This window comes from Falco rusticolus, chromosome 12 (genome assembly GCF_015220075.1).
Source record: "Falco rusticolus isolate bFalRus1 chromosome 12, bFalRus1.pri, whole genome shotgun sequence".
NCBI classification, from domain to species: domain Eukaryota; kingdom Metazoa; phylum Chordata; class Aves; order Falconiformes; family Falconidae; genus Falco; species Falco rusticolus.
In genome coordinates this window covers 5,725,396-5,749,269 of record NC_051198.1, presented here as the reverse complement: position 1 = coordinate 5,749,269, position 23,874 = coordinate 5,725,396, and the positions used below count along the sequence as shown (strand labels likewise).

At 39.0% G+C, this 23,874-nt stretch overlaps 1 protein-coding gene across 4 annotated transcripts in view; it reads right to left on the bottom strand.

The window, feature by feature from the left end:
• Positions 1 to 23,874, bottom strand: part of PLCB1 (phospholipase C beta 1) — a 401,171-nt gene that overhangs the window by 145,953 nt on the left and 231,344 nt on the right. For all 4 annotated transcript variants that reach the window (XM_037405583.1, XM_037405580.1, XM_037405581.1 and 1 more), the window contains exons 4-5: positions 10,742 to 10,882; positions 3,842 to 3,921 (exon numbers count right to left, since the gene is read on the bottom strand). In XM_037405583.1, the coding sequence (XP_037261480.1) occupies positions 3,842 to 3,921; positions 10,742 to 10,882 (221 nt within the window). The remainder of the gene's footprint in view (positions 1 to 3,841; positions 3,922 to 10,741; positions 10,883 to 23,874) is intronic.

Here is a 23,874-nt window from a genome sequence, read left to right as displayed (position 1 = left end):
TAGCTCAGTGCTAGTGTTCTGATCATGCGGCAAGTTCCACGCAACTCTTTTGCCCAATATGAAAACCTGTTGGGATATCATTAATAAGTAAATACCTTCTCCTTCAACAGTAACATACCCATAGTGTCAAATTCCGTCTGTCTCGCAACAGGGCATTCCAAGTACAGCTAGCATCAGATTTTTCATCCCCTCAAGCTCCTTCTCACCCAGTCTGCCTGCCAGTCTACCAGCAGACTGAATTGTAGCACACAGGCTACACAACTTGACTGGAAAGGTGGCTGTAATCCTCTTCCAGAGGCTGAAATCATCCCTGAATGTCACAACCAACATCCCTGCCATCCTAAGCTCTCCTCATCACACATTTGTGAAGGTTTCTCCGTTTGACCCTAAATGTTGTCACTCCTCAGCTGGAAGGAAGTCAAATCGCTGTCAACTGAAGCGTTTGCACAAACAAAAGCAGCAGTATATTTAGCAGCCTTAGGTAAGCCCAAGAGATTTCCAGTACGAAGCAATAAGAAAACTACATGCTGAAACCATCTACAGGCAGGCATTTATCCAGCTTTTGAATTGAGTATTTAGAGCATCTCAATGTCTCAGGACCTTTGACTTCTCTCACATGCCCATTAAGGTAGCAGGATGAGGACGTATCTATCTTTGTCCAAATCTTTCAACACACTGTTTCAAAGCCTACTGAAACAAGAGTCATCCCGTAGCTTTAATGAGAAGCAGTTGGGCCTAGAGCTGCTATCTGATGGTCCTCCCAGTATGCAAGGACTACTGGTTACCAGCATGTCTACCAGCAGCAGCCTGTGAAGAGCACAACTTTAAGCGCTTCATCTCTTCCACCTGAATATAATTAAAAATACAAATGAGTTTTGCTGTAATATGATCTGGTGAAAAATGCAGCAACACTTACATATTTAAGAGATTTTTTGTTGTTGTTAATAAAAACCTTCTTCTCTACCCACTGGCCTACCAAAAGAAAAAGAAACTGCATGTTTCTAATAAACTTTCCTTTTCTTCCCAACCAAAAATGCCAGTAGCAACCACTTCAAAAACAAAGTTCATGCTAATATCCCTAACTAGGATAGGAACATTTTCACAAATCCCTGCCTCCTCACACGTATCTTCTGGAAATGAAAACCTCTTGTGCTACTGTGTGACCAAACCAAATACTATCCCTTCTGCCTCATCTCCCAGCACTGAGCTAGATTAAAAAGAAAAAAAATAAAATCACAGCGGTTAGTAAAAAAGGTTGAGTTTATTTTGCCTTCTATTTTTTGAAACTTTTGAATACATTCTGGTGACATTTAATCATTTAATGTTTTCCTCTGCAGTCAAGAAAGCTAGAAAGAAAAGAAATCTAGGAGAACAAAAAAAAATAAATAGAATTCTGAACTTCAGTTAAAGCAAACTAAAAATGTGTGTCTGAAGAACAGTTAAACCCCACCAGTACTTGCCACCTTTTTTCCTCCCAAATTCTTTGCTGCATGTGGGACACTAGTTTTTCCCCTGCAGCCATTACCCATCAATCTAAGAAACCCAAGCATGTTACTCCTGTTAAAAAGCTAGCTAGGAGATACTCCCACCAGCAGCAGGTCTCTTTTCACTAGTGCAGTGCCAACTCCAAACACATGCTGGACGTAACACTAACGCAAATTTTCTGCAGTGCAGTCAGTCCTTTGCTTATTACTGCACTGGTCAGTATTCCAGTACTAATGTACTCCAGTGTCCATTTCAACACAAAAACACACCACATGGTTACAACAGAGGAATGAGCACGTTATAACCAAAATGGCATTTTTTCTTAGCCACCCCTCCTCCCAAATGAACCCTATTTTTCTCATCTGACCAAACCACAAGAAAGCTGCTCAAGCTGTTTATTATTGCACTTCCCATGCTGCAACAAACCGAATGCCACAAAAAAAAAAACAACCAAAAAAACCAAAAAAAAAAGACACCTGAATTCTGGTCTAATGCAATTAGCTTTTCTATTTCAACAAGGCGGTTCTGATAGGACTGGAAACAACCCTTTGCTTAGTACAGTAATTATAATGGGGAAATATTTTTAATCTTCAAAGTCAAAGATTCCTTAAGTGACTGATTTGGCATCTGTGCAGAGGACCTTGGAAACCTTACAGTTCCCAAGTGATTTGTTAATTAGTGGAAAAAGAAAAAGACACAGGAATGCCATGCTTGCCTGCTATTGAATCTATGCAATATGTCCAGTGATTTCATCTTTAATTAATATAATTTAAACAACCACTGAAAAATGGCTCCAAATAAGACTAGTTCTACCCTACTGTGTGATAACATGTTTCTCCTTTGAATCTGATACAAAAAAGCCCATTAGGTGCAGCCACAATCCTCCCCACTACAGACCTGTCAGCAAAGTCCACTGGCCACCTGGGGAATCGAGTGGTATGGAGCATGGAAATAGTAATATCAAAACGCTCCTGTAATTCATCTACAAACCTATGGAGCATGGAAATAGTAATATCAAAATGCTCCTGTAATTCATCTACAAATCTATGGAGCTGAAGGAAGTCACCTCTGCTCTTGCTCTCCCACCTGGGTCTGCAGGTTGGCACAGTGCTATCTATCCACTGGCTGTGCTATCCCCGCTGTCAGCATGCAGAGCCAAAAGAAGTGTTAAATGTTTCCATTCATTTGGGATTTTGTTTGCCTAATTTATCATTGCTGTCCCAACATAGCATTATCAGACACAAAGCTGTACAGTTCCTGCAACATCCAGCCTTCAGAGTCTCTTCAAGAATTTCTGTTGAGTTCAGCTGCACCACAATGAACACTATCAGAAGGAAATACACACACCTCCTTCACAGAACAGGCACCTATGAATATGTACATGAAATTGAAGTTAAGCAGTTGGGCACCTTTTGACTAACTATGGGTGCATCTAATGAAATCAGGCATGCACAGCCTTGGAAAGTCCAGAAAAAAGGTCCGTTAACTTGCTTCTTAGATGGAGGCAATTTTTAGGAACCTAAGCCCCAGCCTGGTATTGAGGCACTGAGCCTTCGCCTGTGGGTATAAACTAAAAGGTGTTTGGGGGAGACAAAAAGGTGAATTTAACCAGCCAACTCATAGGCTGGGGAGGGGATATCTCTTCTTTTAAAACTCCAAAAGGCCAACAAGTGCTCTGGTTCATCACCCTCGCTGGCTAGTAGACTTTGCTATGCTATTCTCAAAACCATCACTTATGCAAAACTCTGTCTGCATGTGCACTTATCATCCAGTTGCGAACCATTAATCTTGGGTTTGGCTCACTTTCCTTTTGGAGGTGTGTTTTTACACCCCAAATGTTCTCATAAACAGCTTTTCTACTTTGTTGAAGGCAACTCTGAATCTGCAGTGTGCAAGGCCATCTAGATGAATGGATTCGCAGCTTCCCTCTGAATCATGTGAAAACCAGAGAGACCAGACTAAGGAAAACTGTCTTCTTGCATTTCTCATTTTTTGATCAAAAACAGAAAAAAGGAAAAATAATCCAGAAGTAATTCAGTCCAGAGTGTTCTTATTTCAAATGGACAGCTTCAGACTACAGCCAAAGCTACTGCTTTGGTATGGAAAAGGAAGATAGCATTTAATTCTGGTTTTTGCTATGACTTAGTAGTTTGCAAGAAGAACCCTAACAAGATTTTTGTTTAAATGACATCTAGACAGCAGGCTTTTAAAACCATGAGAAAGGACAGCCCGTGTTTACAAAAGTGACAACCCATCAAAGCAGAAACAATAGAGGACAATGTGACTAACAAGCAAAGAGGGAAATGACGCAAAGAAAAGAGCAACACCCACAGCATTAAATACGACGGCCACTTACGCTTTTTCCAGAAACGCGTCCCTTGACATGTTCTGTGCCAACAAATTAGTTGCCAAACTGAACACTTCATCTGACCATTCCTATAAAGAGAAAATTTCATTAAATGAGGCTTAGTTTAGATGTTTACTTACACAATGCAAAATATTTTTGAGAATTATATCGTTAGTAAAAAGTGCCTAATTAAAGTCTGAACTTGATTTTTTCAGTTACAGCTTCCCTCCTCATCTGTGAGACCTGATTGTCTCACGCTGCAAAAAAATGAAGACTGTTACAAACATTTTTTAAACATATCTTATCCCACTGAACTGAAAAAAAAAAACCCAAAACACCCAAGAAATGGTGTCTGAAACAAAACACATTCAAGTTCCTGGAAGATGTGCAATAAATGCCCCTAGAAAAATAAATTTTCTTGTTTGTCGGACACTGTTCTGGTTCACACACTAAGGATTAAAAAAGAGCCTCTATACCACCATTCCTGCAAAATGAAGCTGAAAAGGGACTCAAATCCCTCTGAGGACAGACTGACCCCACAGGGTGGGATACAGACCATACCATAGCAAGCCTCTTGCTTCAGTGTCCCCTCTTGCAAGAGCTCATTGTGAGAGCCTCCGCATCACTCTCTCTGCAGATCATGAAGTAATTCATGCAACAAATACCATGCCTTATCTTTTATGAGGTAAACTGAATTAAGAACTGTAATACTGACTCTACCTAAGATCTTACCAGTCAACAAAAGCAACATGCTTAAAAAACAAGCAAACCAGCAAAAATATATAGGAATAAATTTAAATTATTCTGATATACGAGGATATAAATTTAAATTCTGATATAAATTTAAATTATTCTGATATACAACTCCAAAAAGAAAAGCTCCTCTTCCCCCTACTGTACATCCTTACGCTGTGGTCCTATCCATCACTAAATTATTTTTCCCTCTTGCTACCCTGACACAGAGAAGAAATGTCCTCCAGCGGCTCATAGGAAACCTCCCATCTCTGCCTGCAGGCACTGCTCTTCCCATGGCTCTCCCTCAGTTTCCCTCTGTTTCCCCGACTGACTTTTCTCATGTCTATGCATGTTACTGAAGTCCTTCCCTTAAGTCTCTGACCTTTCCTACATTCCCAGCAAGGCTGATCCAGGATGATAATCTTAAATTTAGACTTTCACTAATTCTTCTGTCCCTCTCATCCCTTGCAGGTCTCTCCTGCAGCTTTTCATCAACAACTTCAGCCCATTTTTCCTTGCTAACTTGGTGCTTATTTACAATCTTTAATTGCAATCCTTTTTAACTACAACTGTGGTTCTGGAATAGCTTTGTTTCTCCCCTTTAAAAGAAAAGGACAAAAATAAACAATGCCTTTGCAAACAATGAGATTTTTTTTTTTGTAACTTGATTGTTTTCCGAGTTTTCTTTGAAACTAAAATTGAGCTTCCTTTCATATCAGCCCAGATCCAAATTTCCCATTGCCACAGAGACTCTCAGATGCATATCCTTTGGGAGGTATTCCCCCCTCCTTGAATCTTCTTTTTCTTGAGGAAAAATACAAAATAAAAGGGGATTTCTTTCTGATAAAAATTGATCATGATCATTGACTTCCAATGAAATAAATGTTGCTATGTCATGTTGGAGCTGATGAGCTTGTTTTACCTGCAAAGCCTCAGGTTTCCATGTGACTAGGTGACTGGTTTCAGAGAGGTTCAGAAGTTAAAAGTTTTTCTTATTTTCTTTTTTTTAATGTGTCAACTTTTTTTTCCTTAAGTTATCAGATCTTGTTCCTGAAACTGGTCTCGCAAAGTCACTCCCAAGGAGGAAGAGATAAGGCTACCTATATGCCTACTGTTATACAGGCCTTTGGTATCCTTCCCCTATCAGATCCTCAAGTCCAACGTCACCCCTAAGCAGCTGAGACACCACCTCTTCTGGCAGGGAAACCTTCCTCCCTTGGGCACAGACTTGGTGGTCTGGAGGTGAATTGCTGTCACTGAGATAGTCCTCCCCTCCACCTCTTGGGACCACTTCAATTCTCCTTCTTTAATTGTTTTTCCTTCTTAGATCTAATTTGAAAACAACAGGGGTGTGAGAAAGAAGAGAAGGAGTTGGGTTCGTTAGCAACACAACTGCTTTGCTGTGATTCTTGGAACAGAAAGCATATTAAGTGCAGCATCTGTTTTTCTTCTTGGCAGCTCATTTTTCCAGGCTCAAAATAGGCTCATCTTGTAAACACTGCTTTGTTTAGGCACTAATAATAGCAGTTAAAACTTCTCCTTGTGACACTAACAGCTGCAGAGATTAATGGCAACATAAAATATTATTTAGAAATTGAAAATACGTTGGCTTTTAGCAGATCTTGATATACTTTCATTTTGTTCTCACTAATTCTGCTGGGCTTAAAACTGAAGTATTTTGTAGACAGCAGAAGTAGAGCGCTTCAGGAGTATCCCACCTCCCAGGTCTTCATTCTCTTTGTCCAAGTGCTTGTTGACAGGAATGTAAGGGGAACTCAGTTATTTTGTGCCTGTCACAAGCATTATTTATATAAATAGTCTTGCCATATTCCTTTGCTAGCTTTTCCCGGCTCTTCAAAGCGATCACAATGCTCTTGCCAAATTACTTTAAGGGCTACCTGCAGGCTGAGCCATTTCTAATGACGCAGGTGCCAAGTCAACAACCCACAAGCAATACTTGCTCATTCCTTCTCCTATTTTAGGGTCTTCATTGCAGCCACCACAGAGCCGCAGCCAAAAAACCAAGATCAGAAAATATGCCAAGGATCACATCATCCTTCCAGTCAGTGGTCTGACCCCTCAGCAGGAGGGGAACTAACAGCCCTGAGCACAGACCCAACAAAATAAAGGAGATGCTTTGGACTGACTTCGATGGGCTTGCATCAAGCTGTGAGCCAAGATGCGTCTAACCACTTTAGCTACCAAATGGCCCTGTTTCCTTAGTTTTGCTGCATGGTACAGAATAAAGCCTATACTCTAACTCCGCACATGATGCACTCAGCAGCCGTCTGCAGCAGCAGCGATTCCAGAAGGCAGTGCTCGGCGAGACCACCCCATGAGGTAGAAAGTGGTGATGTGTAGAAAGTAAACAGCCTACTGCAGAAAGGGTGTAACAGCCTCCAAATCACCACGGTAGCTGCAGATTCCTGTACAGATGCAATACAAAAGGAAAATATAACTCTGGGTATTTTGAAATAGGACTGTACCAGTGCCAACAAACCGTTTGCAGACTGGAAACCTCTGATCCCATTTGGTAGCAGAAGATCCCAGCTTCCGACACTAAACTCCAAGCAAGTTACATCCATCATGATAAGAGCTCCCTGAACTTGATCTCCTCTTGGCTACGTTCTGTTGCTCTAATTCATATTTATATCACTCCTGTGAACTTTACTAACAAATTATTTAGCTCTTCTGTGCTTTGGCAGGTAGCATATAAGTAGCAGTTCATTTAGAAATCTGTTGCTCAGTGAAATAATTTCTCTCCTCTATTATATGCATCAGGATATATACCACAAGACATTTATCTCAACAGAAGAGATGAGACTTTTTTCATAAGAAAAGACAGCACGTGTTCTTCAAAACAGTTCCTTAAAATCAGAACTGACTACGTGTGAAGGCAATGTTTCTCACACATTTGTTTTTGGTGGGAGGTTAACAAAGCAAGCTGCTGAAATTCTACACTTTTGGCATCCTGATGGATTTTATTTTAAAAATATGTATCAAATGGATGTGAATTTGTATGGTTTGCCTTACCATTTTATTATACTGATCAAGCTCTTACATATGCTGGGAAACTGGAAAAATAAAGATTATGCTAGGAAGTATAGTATAGCACAACTCATGAATCATCGTTTCCTGACATCATTTTACTTATGAAGGAATTAATTGATCAGCTGTTAGTGATGGATCTTATCTAAAGCTCAGCAAACCGAGAAGAAACAGATTTCCTTGGGCTCTGGGTAGAGGTCTGTACGGCTAAGACAGACTAGCGTGGTGAGAACATAGTTGGCATGAGATGCACAAAAGAGAGAAGAAAGAGATGGGAAAGATGAAACATTAACTTTTGAAGTTACTCAGTTTGGGAAGAGAATGAAATACTGTGGAGCAGACACAGAGGTTCACAGGTTGGACTTCTTCATGTTGAGAATGGAGAGACGGAAAAAGAGCACCCACTCAGAACAGGGTTTGAGAATAAACTTCTTTCTTTATCCTGGTTTCTGCAGCACTGTATGTGTGGATGATCACAAATCTTATGCCAAGACAGGCACAGGCACATCTGTCTCAAAATAAGCAAGCACTGTATCAGCGCTGTTTCTCTTCACCATCAAGATGTGTCTTGCAATCTGCCTTTTAGGTCATTATCTAATGAGTTTTAAGCTGCATTCTTTGAAAAAACCAGCTGCTCAGTGCCCTTCAGCTCATCGCTAATCCACTTTAAACATTAGCTACTTTCTTCTGGACCAACTCACATAAAACAGTATATTGCGACTGCATTGGCATTTCTAGCTCTTTACTTGTTTCATTTAAAGCAGTTTGAATAGCTCAAGACTTATATTTTCATAATTTCCCCACAACTTAGTCAGTTGTTTGATGTGATGAACTCAGAATAGGAACCCTTCTGCAAAGGAAGAAAACCCCACAATGAATAATTTTATCTACCTCCAGTCAGACCATTATAGTTTACTTTGCCTTTCTCCTCTAAGGGAGGACTGATCAATAGTTGTCACACAACTTGAAAAATAAAGTATCACAAAGGAAGTGATTATCCAAAAAAAAAATATTCATGCAGTGAAAAGGGAAATCTGGGGGATTTTTTCATCAGAACTTACTTTCCATGGGCTGTCAGCAAGAGGAAGGGTCAAAACTTGTATGTGTGATGTTGAAAATGTCTTGTATTTACATGCCTTCTCAGAGCTCCCTCAAGAGGTATTTGTGCCTGATGTGCTTATTTAATACAACTTCTCTGAGTCACTCTATGGGTCCTGGAGATGATAAGGACCAGATTCTGTGGTCTGGCTCATACAAAGTTGGAAAACATATTAAAAAATGAAGAATGTTTAGATGCATTTAACAGTGATCAAAATTCTGTTCTCATTCAAACAATCAGGACATTTAATGTGATCTCCAAGCAAGCACAACTAATCTGCAACGCTTTGAAAATTGCATCCCCAGGCCACAGCGCCTGACTGATAGAACATTAATTTATTTGGTCTACTGCATTTAGAAATAATAAGGAAGACTTAAGATTCTTAGCTACGCAGATTGTAGGAGTTATTCAGGATTTAGAGCAGCCAAACTTTTTAAAAGATGATTTTATCTTCTGTATTTTAAGGTTCCATTATGAAACAGAAAATAGCCCTGAAATAACAGTATCTGCACTGTTTTAGCAAATACACTACGCTTCACTGATTGCTGGCTAGCCAGGAAAGCAAAAAAGGACATATGCTTCTGATCTGGGTGATTATCCTTCTTCCTTGGTAAGGGCTAGCAATTTTTGCTGGTAAAGTTGTTGCATACCTTTTCATTTTCCATCAAATGCTTAGGGGTTTGTTTGTTTGTTTGCTCCTGGAGTTGTCTCAACTGTTTTCACTTTTGCAGTGTTAAGATTTCTTAACCGCCCCTGCAGAGCATCGCTGTGCCTTTTCCAGTCTGAGGACGGCACTTCCCACTCAGCAGTCCACAGACCACCACAAACTCATTCTGTTTCTATTCTTCCATATAAAAGAAACCGTGGAAATTGTGGTTTTGCCACGTTGACCAATTGGCTAGTTAAGATTAGCAGAGACAGAAACCTGGCAAGCAAAACTACATCCTCCTAGTTTAAGGCTTTAATCCTCTGACCTTTTTTCACTTGGTCTGAATATCCTTCTTGCCTGTGAGGTGACAAAATGCCTCCTCTACTATCGCTAAATGACAGCAGTCTACAGAGAAACTATCTTATTAGCACAGTCTAGTGGATAGACATGGACTGGAGGATGCAAACCGTAAAAGAGTGTGTTCTGTGTGTGGTTATCTGAAGCTGTCCTCAGAGTGCACCCATATGAATGGAAGTGGAAAGAGGAGTAGCTTTTAAATGTCAATTTGGAATAGATAAAACAAAGAGCTTCCACTTCATTAAACACAACTGCGTCATACAGAACTTGGAAGAAGGACAGAAGAAAAAAACCCAAAACATGTGCTTGCATCCATCGCAACTTGCTTGGCACACACAGCTGTGTTATGTGGTGTGCTGGACAGAAACGAAGGGACTGCACACCTGCACGGAAAAAATACTTTGCTAAGGTAATGACACTGACTACACAGCTCTTATCAACGGCTATCAGTAGGAAAAACGCGATGCTTAAAATTGACCTCCAAACATGAGCAGAAAAGTTCATGTGTGTAAGATAAAGTGTCCAACTGCTGACATACTTGATAGTACAAGGTAGAGCTGCAGATTCCCTCTGCTACAGGCTAACCTTAAAAACTCAACTGTTTACAAACTTTGTTCTCACAGATGACCCATAATTCACACTTAGAACAAGCGTAAGAGGGAGATAACTACTGAAAGATATTGCTGTGTTTAGAGAGGCCCAGTGTACATCTTACAGCCGAGTAAAAAAAAGTTGCATGTACTGCTACTTTCACAATGCTTATCTGGGCTGTAGAAGCAACGTTCTGAAGATGAGCACACGTACCAGGGGCATAAACTTTGGTGAACAAACTCCCTGAAGAAAAAACAATAATAATAATAAAAAAATATTGCACATTTCTTCTTGAGTATTGAGCAGCACAGCTCTGTTACAGAATTGAGGTTCACTGCATAGCAATATCCACTTTCATATCATTTATCTGTACCTCAAAATATTACTTTAAAAACATTTATTTTATGTGACAAAGGTGAATGTATATTACCTTTGCTATATCTTCTTGGAATGCCACCAAGTTCAAGTACGATATATTGACCAAGTCTGGACCATAGACAACAGTTATCATTCGATTTTCCAGTCGACCTCCTAGGTTCCCAGTATCCAACAGTTCACGCAGTTTTGGATCCTGCAGGTAAATATATTACAAAATAGTTACAAATCCTTCACAAATGCTTATACAAAGAGAGATGATTATCTTTTGCAAATACTTTGATTTTGAAAACAGGTGTTATTTTGAACATTTTAAACATAATGGCACTAGGTTCTGATCTGGTGAATTATTCATTTAAATATTTGAAGTTATTAACCCAGAATAAAAAGCAAATCACTACTGTAAATCCTTCAAAGTGTTTGAGCTCTGTATTGGTACAGTACACACTAAAAGCTGTCCAGTTGATGGCTGCACATTCCTTTTCTCCGTTATTTTGCCTCAGAAGCTAAGCATACGTAAACTGTTTTGCTTGTCAAAATAACACAATCTGTCAAAAGGCTACTGGCCTCAGCTGGGAGATTCTCTGTGATTCTAGATAAAGCCCAAAATAAAAACTTGTTTTTTCCTAAAGAATTAAGATGGATGTGAGGAATTAACTGCCTCAAACACTATTAACTAAATAACGGAATTTTGGTCATGCACTCCTCTTTCTTCTTCATGTCAAAGGTCATGCATTACTTAAATTATGAGATATAATTCCATTTATATAAAGTTTTTTTGTCTTTTTTTCAGGTTCATGTCCAATGTAGAACCATAGAATAATTTAGGGTGGAAAAGACCTTTAAGATCATCAAGTTCAACCACTAACCTAGTGACTCCAAGTCCATCATTAAGCCACGTCCCTAAGTGCCACATCTACATGGCTTTTAAATACCCCTGGGATGGTGACTCAACCACCTCCCTGGGCAGCCTGTTCCAATGATCAATATAGAAATAACTACACAACATTTCTGTGAAGGAAAGAGATAATCAGTGATTTTTATCAGCTAACAATAGTCTGAACCTCAGCTTCATTGGTAGCATAAGCACGTGAGAAAAAACTTCTGGTTATTTCATGACTTTACCAGTTTCTGTTAGGCTGCAGCATTTCCAGGAAATGTACTCAATGTTTTTCACACTAAGAAAACTGCTCGGTCCTTGGCCTCAAGATGAAGTTTATAAAGGCAAAGACAGATGAAAAGCAGCCCTGTATTACTGAATTCAATCCTTTGAATAGGGCCAGTAAAATTTGAGAGCTTAGGTTTCCTGAAAGGCACGATTTTTCAGTCTGGGACAAATACTAAAAAAACGGCCAGCAAATGGTATCACGATAGAATAACAGATTCTGAGTAGATATCAAACAATTTCAAAACTGACACAAATATACACTGCAGTTTACATTTCATTCTCAGATGAACCTTTTTCCTCCACTATCTGCATATGTTTAGTGTTTACGGCACTTCTTAATGGTTAATAACTTCTGCATAAGATTCTAAATCTCCACTGACTGATACAAATCAAATTTAATGTAACAGGATGATAAGCTTAAGGTGATAAAATGGGCCATTCTTCATGGATCTTGCAGGAAATCCTGTCATCAACAAGACCTCAGCCTAAAGGGCACCGCTTGACTGGTATCATATCTGCTTGCAGGCAACAGTTATGCATATGGTCATCACATACTTCACCAGGGTTTAGGAGAGCATTTTGAAGTATGGCATCTTAACTGGAAAGAAAGTACAAGGCTGTCTACCATAAAAGGCTGAGCCTCATTAAATACTGTGTATGATGGCAAGTGTTGCAGGAAAACGGACAGAATAATCCTATTGAGGGCTCTGTAAAGGAGGAATATGACTGTGCCCTGAAACAGACGATTTTATGGGTAAACAAGTTAATAACAGGCTTTCACATAGGAGAACAGCAGAAGAGGGATATAAAAGCAGTAGCTGCATTCCAGAGACGAAGATTTGAAGGAGAAAGATGAAGGAATTGTATAGTTTAGATATAGGAGAAAAGCTAAAGAAATGCCCTGAAGATGCTAAGTTAGAGATGGTTTATTACTAGATGGGCTACTTTCTCTTTTATTTACAGGTTGGGTGTTACGATAGTTTGTTTAATTTCTCTGGGAGATGAAAAGTCATCTGCTTTTTACTCTCTACCGTTCCAAACCCCAAATCAGACTGATAAATGCTCCTGCTTAAGGGCCTGTCTGAGAAGAGCATCATTCTTTCTGAACTCAAACGGACAGGATTGTCGATCTACTTTTATTCTCTTTCACATAGTTGTCACTCCTTTCTTCCTTTCCCTGGCTGAACCTCTTGCTCACAGTTTCTCTCTTGGTGACGAACTGCAATCATATCAACAAAAGAAGAAAAAAGATAATCTTCTTCCTTCCTATTTATAGTCCACGATAAGATGTCTCTGTGATGGATCATAGTCTAGTTGGTCTAAGATACACATTAGCCATGCATCACAGAATAAAAAAAGAAACATTTGAAATGGGATGTTTTTTCAAAGCAAATTCATCAAAAGAGAAGTTATCTGGGACTGGCTCAGTAAGGTTTTTAGAAGTGCAGAGCAAGAGGCCAATCAGGCAATGCGAGTATGAATGTGGTCTTCCAACTCACAGGATGTTTCTCATGCTCTTTGGGTTGCTGGATTTGGATGAGCAACATGTTGAATTCTTCTATTGTGTTGAAGACCTGTCTAACAAAGTTTGCAGCACAGAGTCCATTACAGCAATACATTATCTGGCTATCACCCAGCACCCATTAATAAAGGGCATACACTGTGCATGCTGCCTGGGCTATCTCAGTGCTACCTGCAACATGCTCCACAGACTTAAAATAGACATTTTTATTTTAAGCTCAGTGAAGGAGATTCCACACACTTTTTTTACTCCCACCATGGGTGTATTGGTCCTTTAAGGGTGACAGATGCATTTGCACTTGTCAGTGACAACTTAGCCCATAGCCAGTGATCTAGGTCATATTATTTGGTCCTTAGATCTGAAGTTCTCATACTTAGATACCAAAGCACACAGTCAAGCTTTTCACATTCCTCATGAACAGCTCTGCTCCCTTATTACCATACTTAGCTGCAAACACTACCAAGGAGATGAGAAAAATATCCTTTATCAAAATCTTGAGGAGTGTCGAAGCTCTATGAATCAAAGTCCTTTTTAAAATGTCAGCAAGTTTTCCTGTGGAGATGATAGGAAAGCACACGAAAAAAACTAAGCAGCAAGACCAAATTTAGCTACTTTTTATGTAAATAGGATTATTTAGATTTTAATAATTCCATTTTGAGGAACAAGACTGAAAGTCTGCTGCTGTTTGGAGCTGCATTTGATATACTAGCTCAAAAGCAGACAGATTAGGGTTTGGCGTAAGCTGTTCACTAGACTGGGACCTTATTATGAACATAGTGAGCTCTTTGAGAGACATTCAGAAGAATTATACTTATTAAATACTGATTACACTAATTTTTTGAACACCTGAGCTACTGAAGCTCTATGATGTTGGGGAACATACCCATGGGATGCTCAATAAACAGCAGGCCAGTCAAAGTTCCCATTTGTAGTGTAATTATTTAAATCTGTTTTTATGTTTTCTGACAAAGGAGCATCCTTTCACCTCTTTTACTGAAAAGGTCTAGGGGTCAGCTTGCTTTTTCCCTTCCACTGAAGTCTAGCAGTGGCTTCAGCTCAAGGACTGGAGGTGCCTGATGACTTGCTCTGAAACCAGGTCAGGAAAGCCAGTGTTCCTGATGGGACAGCTCTGTAGTCCAAGGGTTGACAGATTCCCAAAGTAAGATGAAAGTTGTGAGCAGGCAAATACAGAAAAGGTGACAAGGATACTATTGGCAGCATAAACAGCTTTAGAATCCATTAAAAATCAGATTAACCACGTCAAATTGAGGCAAGAGGACTATCTGCTCATTCGGTAAAAAGCCTTCCCTATTTGGTTCTGCTGTCCTGACAAAACTATCAAAGGAAAATTTACCTTAAATCAATCCAAAACAAAAACAGAATATAGAAAAAATTAGCCAGAAACATGAAAAAGTAATAGAAGCTTATGGAATTCCTACAGCTTTCATGAACAAATGCTGAATAACGATGTTTTGTTACAAACCAGGATCCTATAAGACAGACTGATAAAAACAGATTTCAATCAGACTTCCAGACCCTTCTCCTGTTGTATTTTTCTTTTGCTGGAAATCATAAAAATAATGTAAACTTAAAGGGGCTACTCAGCCACATTAACAGCCATCTCCACAAAGACTGCTTTCAGCTGTGGTCGGTGTTATTAAAAAGTAGGTGTTAACACTGAAGTCCCAATTAGCATGTGCTCTGCAGATTACAGTAAATGCCATAACATCTTTTAATGGTATCTCCAGCTCTTTAGAATTTTTCTCTGAACTTATAAGACACCATCTGCCTGTGAAAATTTTGTGGTTTTTTAATACATTGCCATACATATATAGAAAAGGCTGCCACGCAGTTCAGTAAAACTCAAACACCGATATAAACACGCCAAGGGGCAGCAGGTCAGCCAAGGTTTCATCTCCCATGTAACGCACCACTTGTTACTAATGCTTCTCAAAGCTGCAGCACCATCTGAGAGCAGCTGCCTCTGAATCCAGACCAACATTAAACAGTAAAAGAATCTGTCTGCTGCTAAAGATTTTCGTCATGGTTTAATAGTTACAGACAATGTGATGACCAAACTGGGTGATTTGATTATCAAAAGACTCAGCCAGAACTTCTGGGTTGCTAGAACAGTTGTGCAATTATAGTATAGGAAATTTTTGGTGTCTGAAGACATTAATTTACAATCTAAAGGAGGCATTCTGGACTACACACTGTGTACACCATATTACGTTAGGAAACAACATTCACTCCTGTGCATGCAAAATGCTATACGCTCTGTGCCCCCTAACAGCTATCAACTGAAATTATTCTCTCACACATCTCATGCAGTAAAACATTGTCTTTAAGATGTCAGTTAAATATTTGCGTCCTACTGAGGCTACAGGCACGAAAGGGGTCCCAAAGCCTCCAAAGAGTAGATATCTAAAAAACACCACAAAACCCCAAAACCAACCTCAACCCTATACACAAACTCAGTGTTTACCAGCTATTTGCATTATTTCTGTCAACATGACTGGAGATTTCCAAATGCTTTCTGTTTCTGGTACTAAACACATGACATAGTCCTTCCTTTAAAACACTATGCAAAGAAGCAAGAGGGTGTTTTCAGTTAAGCAGGGCTGGACAGTTATACATTTCACTGTGGATTTTTAAACTGTACTATGTAGCTAAAAGGGTACTTCAGAATTCCCTAGACTCTACCCCATAATCCCAAATTGGTACATTTGGGTCGTGATAACATCAGGAGAGATTTGAAACAAAAATGGCAACAGACTTTCACCTCAGTTTCATGCTCATCAAAGTAAGATTTCCAAGCATTCAAAACTGCATTTCTATTTTTCTAGCTCTTTATGTATCCCAGGAGAGGAGAGAGGAAGGGAGAGAAGCATAATTAGATAGCTACGCATGCAAAGATTTTTCCAGGAAACACTCAAGTTTGTGCTTAAATTAAACCAAAAACCTTGCTAGAATAGGACCTTAGATAGTGACTCTGTCAAAGGCAAAACTCCCACAGATTTTCTTCAAATAGAAAACATCTTATCTTCAGGAATGCCTTATCACAGAGTGTTTATCAACAAAAATGTATACACATACATATACAGAGAGCATGTATATTTCATATATTTGACCCAGATTTCAAAATACCAGATCTTAACACTTCAGGCACCACACAAGCTGCTGTTGTAGGACCAGTATAAATAAGAAACACTAAACTCCTCTTGGAATCAGACCACTCACCCCAATGGCTAGCTAGGGACTGCAGCAGACTTCCCAAGCCCCAGCTCCGCTGAAGTGATCAAAGCAAACTCCACCGTGCAAGCTGCCTAGCACAGAAGGCCAAATGACGGTGGGAATTGATTTCTAATACTCCGTTGAAATGATATCGTACCACCTATGGTAGCTAAAGCACACAGTTCTGGTCTGCAAGGCTTCTTGGGTCCATGATGATAGTTAAGAGTGGCTTCTTATCTTTGCCTCTACATGTTTAGTATCTTGTCCAGTCGCTCCATCTGCATCTACAGCCAAGCAAGGAGTAAAGCACCTCCCTAAGCAGGTATTTCCCCACCTGTGTCAGAGAAGCATGAATTACCCACCTGACAGTCTGTTACTGCCCAGTGAGCACATGAGGTGCAGGTGTGAGCTGTTTACAGGAGACATCTAACTTCTGGAGTTGAGACAGTCGAACAGCAAGTGTCACACCTCAAACTTCTCCTTGCAAAGGGTCCATCATGCTGCATTACCTCTTAAGCAGCTGTGAATAGCGGTGGTGCACCAGTGTGACCCTGAGAAACAAAATGCTCTTGCTAACTGGCTTAAATTTACCGCTAGCCATCCCAGTACAGGGTTTCAAAACTGGTTCAAATACCCTTTCTGTCACACATCACCTAGCAACAGTTCAGGACTAAGAACTTCCCATCAAGTGGATTGACAGACTCATCCTTCAAAGAAACACTACTTCTCTCTCTCCTACCTCTGTTGAGACCCAAGTCAAAACTATCGAGTTTCTCTTTCAGCAATCCCTTTCACTGATTAAACAGAATGTCCATACATGGGAATCACACCTACAGAACTCAATGACAGGATTTTGTCTGTCTTCCTTAATGACAGTCATGTGAAATGAATATACTCCAATTACTACATCAAAGATACTCAAAACAGTGTTCTCCAAACTTGCTTTGCTATTATTACACAGAATTCACAGGAAGTTTGATATTTAAATATATTCATTTATATCGAGTCATTCTTCGCAAATGCATTATTATTAACTCAGAAATACATTTAGTCCAATGAAGATAAAAAACTGCACTATGGTTTTTAAACAAATATCTCTTCATGCATTTCACAGAAATGTATCAGATCAATATACCATTTGCAAAAGCTGCTTTTTTGAAATTTTTTATCATTTCTAGGATTTCAGAATGGATCCCAAACTTTGCATGATATCACCATCCTACCTATGCCCAGAAATAGAGCCAGTACCTTGTTTAAACACCCAAGTCATCAAGACACCACTTTTGTACAAAATAAGTCAGTGTGTACGAAACAACAGGATGTTTCTTAAAAAACCACTCTCAATAATCTAAGGTGGTCTTATGTTGACCATCTGCTCAGTTAATACGGTGGAATATTTCTAGAGTACAACACAGTATTAGGTGATAGGAATCAGACGTGCTTTAGACAAAGAGCGAGTTGAGGAGATCCCAGACATACACTGACTTCTAGGACAGATCATGCTTGGTATATGCAGCACTGCCGAATGCCTCATGCAACTGAAACCCAAGGGCTATTCTTCCCATAGAAATTATCAGGCATGAAAGGATACCGTAAATCATACATCAAACAGTCAATCCTGATTTAACTCTCTCTGTGAAACACTTATTCAAGAACAACAGTGGCTTTTCCTAAAATAGCTTAATCCAATTCCATGCCTGCAGTAAGAACTCAAAATGCCATGCTTGAAGTAAGAACATCAATACATACAACTTTACAGAACAGGTCACGAAGAACAGTGAAGCTACTTCTTTTTCTATGATGTAAAAACTTGGAGGAGGAGAGAATATAAGCCTGCATAAACCATACTTTTCTTTGGTAGAGAAATAAGAGGAAGATAAATCGAAACCTGTAGAAGTGATATTTAGTTTTGGAAAGGAGAGGGCTGTATCAACACACATTTCCAAATAGAACTCTAATTTTGAGTTCTGAAAATGTGGGATGAAGTCAGAGTTTTCATGTTGATTTTCTACAATGACCACAGTGCAAGACATGGGATATTTAGAAACATCGAATGTTATTAATCGTTATTTTACAATACTTATGGACACCCAAAAACCCCGCTGACTATTATGTCAGCAACCAGCTCAAGGGGAAAGAATGCATCCTTAGTGAGTTCACAGATGACACTAGGCCGGGAGGGAGAGCTTGATATGCTGGAGAGCAAGGCTGGTAGGTCCCTTCCAACCTACAATTTACTACAACTCCGCAATTTCTGTACAAGATGTGACCACTCCGGTTACAAGAATTTACTGGAGACAATACTATACATTTACCAACAGATATTCAGCATCACCTTTGCCGAAGACATTTCTCCGCACAGTACAAAATCAGATTGACTTCTGGGGGGAGGGGAGGGATATACCCAAATGTCAGCTTCAATGCCATATTTGACTAAAACAGGATTTTATATAAAATACAAAGAGAATGAATTGTACAAGCTAAAGAAAAGCCTGAGGACAAAACCAGGGCCACCTCAACCCTCTTTTTCTGACCTTTCTCACAGTTCAAGTGATCCAGATCCAGCTTCTCCGGGTCTCTCATGCTCTCACGACACAATATTAATATTCAGCCTGCATATTTGTTTAGTTCTCCTTCTTAATGTCCCTATTTCTCAGATTATTTTTTTTTTTTTAGGTTCATGGTATTTAAGTTTTAAATTGGTTGCAAGACTGTGTGTTCTAAAAAGAAACATGTGACAGTATAAACCACCTAAGGAAAACTAAACCAAACATGGATGTGGTTGTGATCAACACAAAAGTACTTTATATCTCACAGTGTAAATCTTAATTTATATGACAATTTAAAGAGGCAAAACACCTAGAAGCTAAAACCATGCACAGTCTTCCTCTAGATGTTTTCTATCATGAACATTTTTATTCGTTTTTATTCACTGCAGATGGTTCATTATTTTAAAAATGACCTTTGAGCACACAGATTTCCTTTCTCTGCTCTTCCTTTCTCAAAACACTTTGAGATTTTTTCAATATAGTTTTAAAGGAAGAGATGAAGAGATAGCAGAGAAAAGAAACTTCTCTCATTTTCATGTCACTTTTGTTAACTCATTTTCTTTGGTCTGTATGAGACTTCTGAAATGACAAAAAGTCTTAGAATAAAATGATTCCTGCAGCAGGTTGCACAGCATGTAAGGGCAGGAATAGCTGGAACAGTGGCTTAATTTTCATGTATCTATAAATCTCATATGCATTGTTCTTCCAATTCTGAATTGCTGCGTAGGCTTATTTTAATAGGGTTACTTCAGAAGGTGAGGTACAATCAGCTATTCATTTATACACCGTTTGTAAAAATCTAAGATGCTTGGAATGAGCTGAATGAGAGGTATTGTATGAATGCCCACTACACTTTTTGGAATGCTCCATAAAGGCTGGGGTATGATCACTTGCATTTTTATGCATTTTTTTAGCTGGTGGAAGTATGTACATCCAGACAGTCTGTACTGCTCAATGCACCAACTATGCACCCCATACAAAAACAACAGATGAAACACAGAAAGCTATAATTGAAAACATCTGACTAACGAGCTGTTTATTAAAAAAATGATACCCTGTTTGGCCATGCTAGCATTATTTTGTTCTATCTTACCTATTTGTGAGCCATATTTTGCTATCATTTTTTTCAATTACAAAGTCATATGGGATGCTTACTGCTAGAGGTTTCAATTTACTGGATTTTAATTATTGCAAATACTCACTATTCCCGTTACCTTTAAGTATTTAATTCTAGGAAACTGATTTCCAGTACAGCAAAGAAAAACATACCATTTCAATGATGATGCAGCAACAGTCATAATTTTTTCCTTCTTGGACTGATACTCAACTCCTGCAAATCAGACCACGAGCTTACAACAGAGTATTAATGGCACATCTATTTAACTAGTGATGGCCAAAAACAAGTTCTTGTGCGCTGTCACTTGTCACAAAACTTTCATTATATCTTATTACTTATATGTCAGTAATAATAATTCAGAAGTAAAAATTTTAGGCTCTTCACATTTGAAAATTGGTGCAAAATTAGTCAGCACAGCTGAACTTCTACCTTGCAGATCTCAACGGAGTTGTCCCGGCTCATGGTGACTGCCCAGCTTAATGGGAATCGGAGCCAGGGCACCACAGAGGCAAGGGAGTGCTCATTAGCTGAACGGTACCTTGACTCTGAAAACATAACAGCCATAAAATCAGCTCAAAAACCACATGACAATATCGTACAGGAGATGCCAGTGCTTTGGATGGTGAAGTTCAAGAGAGAGGAAGTAATGTATAATGAAAACAAATTATTTAAGGTTGCTTTTTAAAAATTGGTTGTCTTCAATTTACTCCAGAGAGGATGATCTTCTGTAAGTACATTTTAACTTTTCATATAAATATCTAACAGAAAAAGACTAGAAACACATTCCTGTTTTATGAGATAACATGACTACTGGGGGGGGGGGGGAAGTAAAATCTACATGGAGTATGAGTAAGAACAACAGATACGGAGTTTTTTTGGCTTGAGAGAGAGAGAGAAAACAATGAATAAATGCAGAAACTGGATTTGAGTGGTTGTATGACAGATGAATTTTACTACCTGTGAAAATACAGGAAACGTTCAGTCATTGCAAGGAAAAGAATATCTAAACACTAATGACTTTGGCAAGCAGCTGCAGAGAGAAGAAATTCTTCAAGGGATGCCATGGACATTTTAAGCAGTTGGTTTTGTAACTCTATGGTTTTGAGAAATAGTCGATGAAGGGGGGATATGAAAAAGGTGGCTGGATCAATTTGAGATTAGACTCAAAGAAGAACATAAACACACCAACTTGGAAAACAAGTCTGGTGGAAATCCTGAGTACTACCTACTTGTAAGCAGCCAAACAATGTGAGAATACCACGATAAGGATGATGGAAAATCAGCACAAGAAGAAAGTGATGGAAATGGTTCCAAAAGAAAATGGACTATGTGGAATGAGGAAGAAAATAATCCAGATGCAGGGATTAGGTGCAGTGAGCAATTTTGTCCATCTGATTTATTCACATGTGTTATAGAATCAAAACTCACATCTGCAGATACGGAGTATTAAGACAACTACATTTAGAAGTAGTGTCTACAGTAACACCCAACTTAGTCCTTCAAGCTTCTCCATTTCTATTAGTTTTTCTTACAATTCATTTCCACAGTGGAAATAAACATCACTTTGGGAAAGCATGAGGAGCCAAAGGGCATTTGCCACCTCAAAACCTTGCACGATTTTGTGAATTTTGAAACCTCTTGTCTAGGTACCAATACCAGACCAACACCAGCTGATGCACTGAAATTAAGAGATAACTGGAATTCTGCATTAACTAACATCCTTAACAACTCTCCTCAATTCAAAGAGGTTAACCTGGATTTACAGTAGTTAAGAAAGGGTAAAAATTGGCAAAGGAAGTTTAACAGTTACTAATTATTTTTACACGTGCCTTGTACAAACCATGGCAGCTTGCAAAGAATTCAATTTCTTACACTTTGAAAGTGGATCAGCACTTCTCTTCCTAATATCACTTGCTAAGTGCCAGAGAGACTTCTAGTTATCCAAGAATTTAATGAACTACATCCAGCAATTTAAGGCTGTTTCATTTAGATAAGAGGCTTTCCAAGTTGAAGGATAAAACAGCCTTTAAGGCAGTGGAAAATAAACCACATTTTGATGTGTATAGACTACCCAAGGAGTTCAGTTAATTCTAAAAATCACATTTTAGCTGGGGGAAGTCGAGTAAATAGGCTTGGCACGAAGGCTGCAGACCAGAAGAGCACACAGGAGACTGGGAAATCCTGCAAAAACTCCAGGCCACACTTTATGCTCCCTACTTTCCTGTATTTCCCAAGGATCCCCAGTGGAGTATTTGAATAAAACTATGCACTCCAGGGTTTGACCAAAGTATTTCTGAAAGGTTACAAAGTCCAATTGTTTTTGAAAAGGGAATTAAAAATATTTTGTGCACATAAGATTATGGCACTGAGGGTATACTTTATCCAACTGGATCCTTTCCAACATATCCTTGGAAAAATCAAATAGTTACAATGCATGCAATTTGGAAAGGAATATTCTGCAAATATGAGAATATCCTGCATGCCACTTCCCCAGAACAACATCGTTTGACACTATGGATTTTAAAGTACAGTTTGCATAAAGATGTATCTTCAGTGGACACTTAACTAAATTCAAGACAGAATCTAATAGCTTCCCTAAAACATTTCTGTTGCTGGAGCTAGATTTTCAGCTATTTTAAAACAGTAGCCTGGTGCTTAGGCAGTAATTTATGTTGGTTTTTTTTTCATTCAGTCTTATCAGATAAACCAAACTGCATAAAGCACTTGTCCACAGAAAACATTACCAAAAGGCACATGGTCTTATGACTGACGAAGTGAGGTGTCCTATCAGACCACACGTGCTCATGACATGAACGCTAGTCTGTAGGCGATTTAACATGGTATTTTAAAATACGAAATAATGTGAGATGTGGCTTTTGCTCTGGAAACACTCATTTGTCTCTCCAGCTAAGGTAGGGAGCTGTTGTATTCGCAGCACACAGCCATTTCCAGCAATGATCAACTGTCAGCAAGGAGCAGGAGATAGGAAGATCATCTGAAATTGCAGAAATTGTAGGAAGATTGATGAAGACGGGGTCTGGTCAAAAAAAGGATTAAAGGGGTTTGGATCAGACCATGAGGGAATGAGATGCACGGTTAAACCCCTGATGCTGCAACTTGCTAAAATTGGTTATCCAGCAACGCACACAACTCTGTGTAACAAGCTGAAGGATCAAGCAAGGACAACTTGACCCTGACCTCTAACAGTAATCATAATACAGCTCTACCAAACGGTTCTTACGTTTTACAGCACAAGTTATTATAATGCGTTAATACTTTGCATTTCTTGAGTTCTTTCCCTTTAACAGGAAATAAGGAAACAAACACAAACCCTGGACATCTCTTGTGATAACAGAGATCAAAACCACTGAATTTCAGTGCCTTCATTCTTTATTTCCTCCCTCTGTAAATCAAATTTTTCTCTTTTTTGCTTCTCAAAGTCTACTGAATTTCATTTTTCCTATATTCCCATCAACAGCTCTTGCCTCACTGGAAGTGTTAACACAGCAGAAGTCTTTTTTTCTTCAAATCATTTTTAGAAAGAGAAATAAATGTATGCTTCATACTTACACATCTAAATAGACTCTGAAGTGATGAA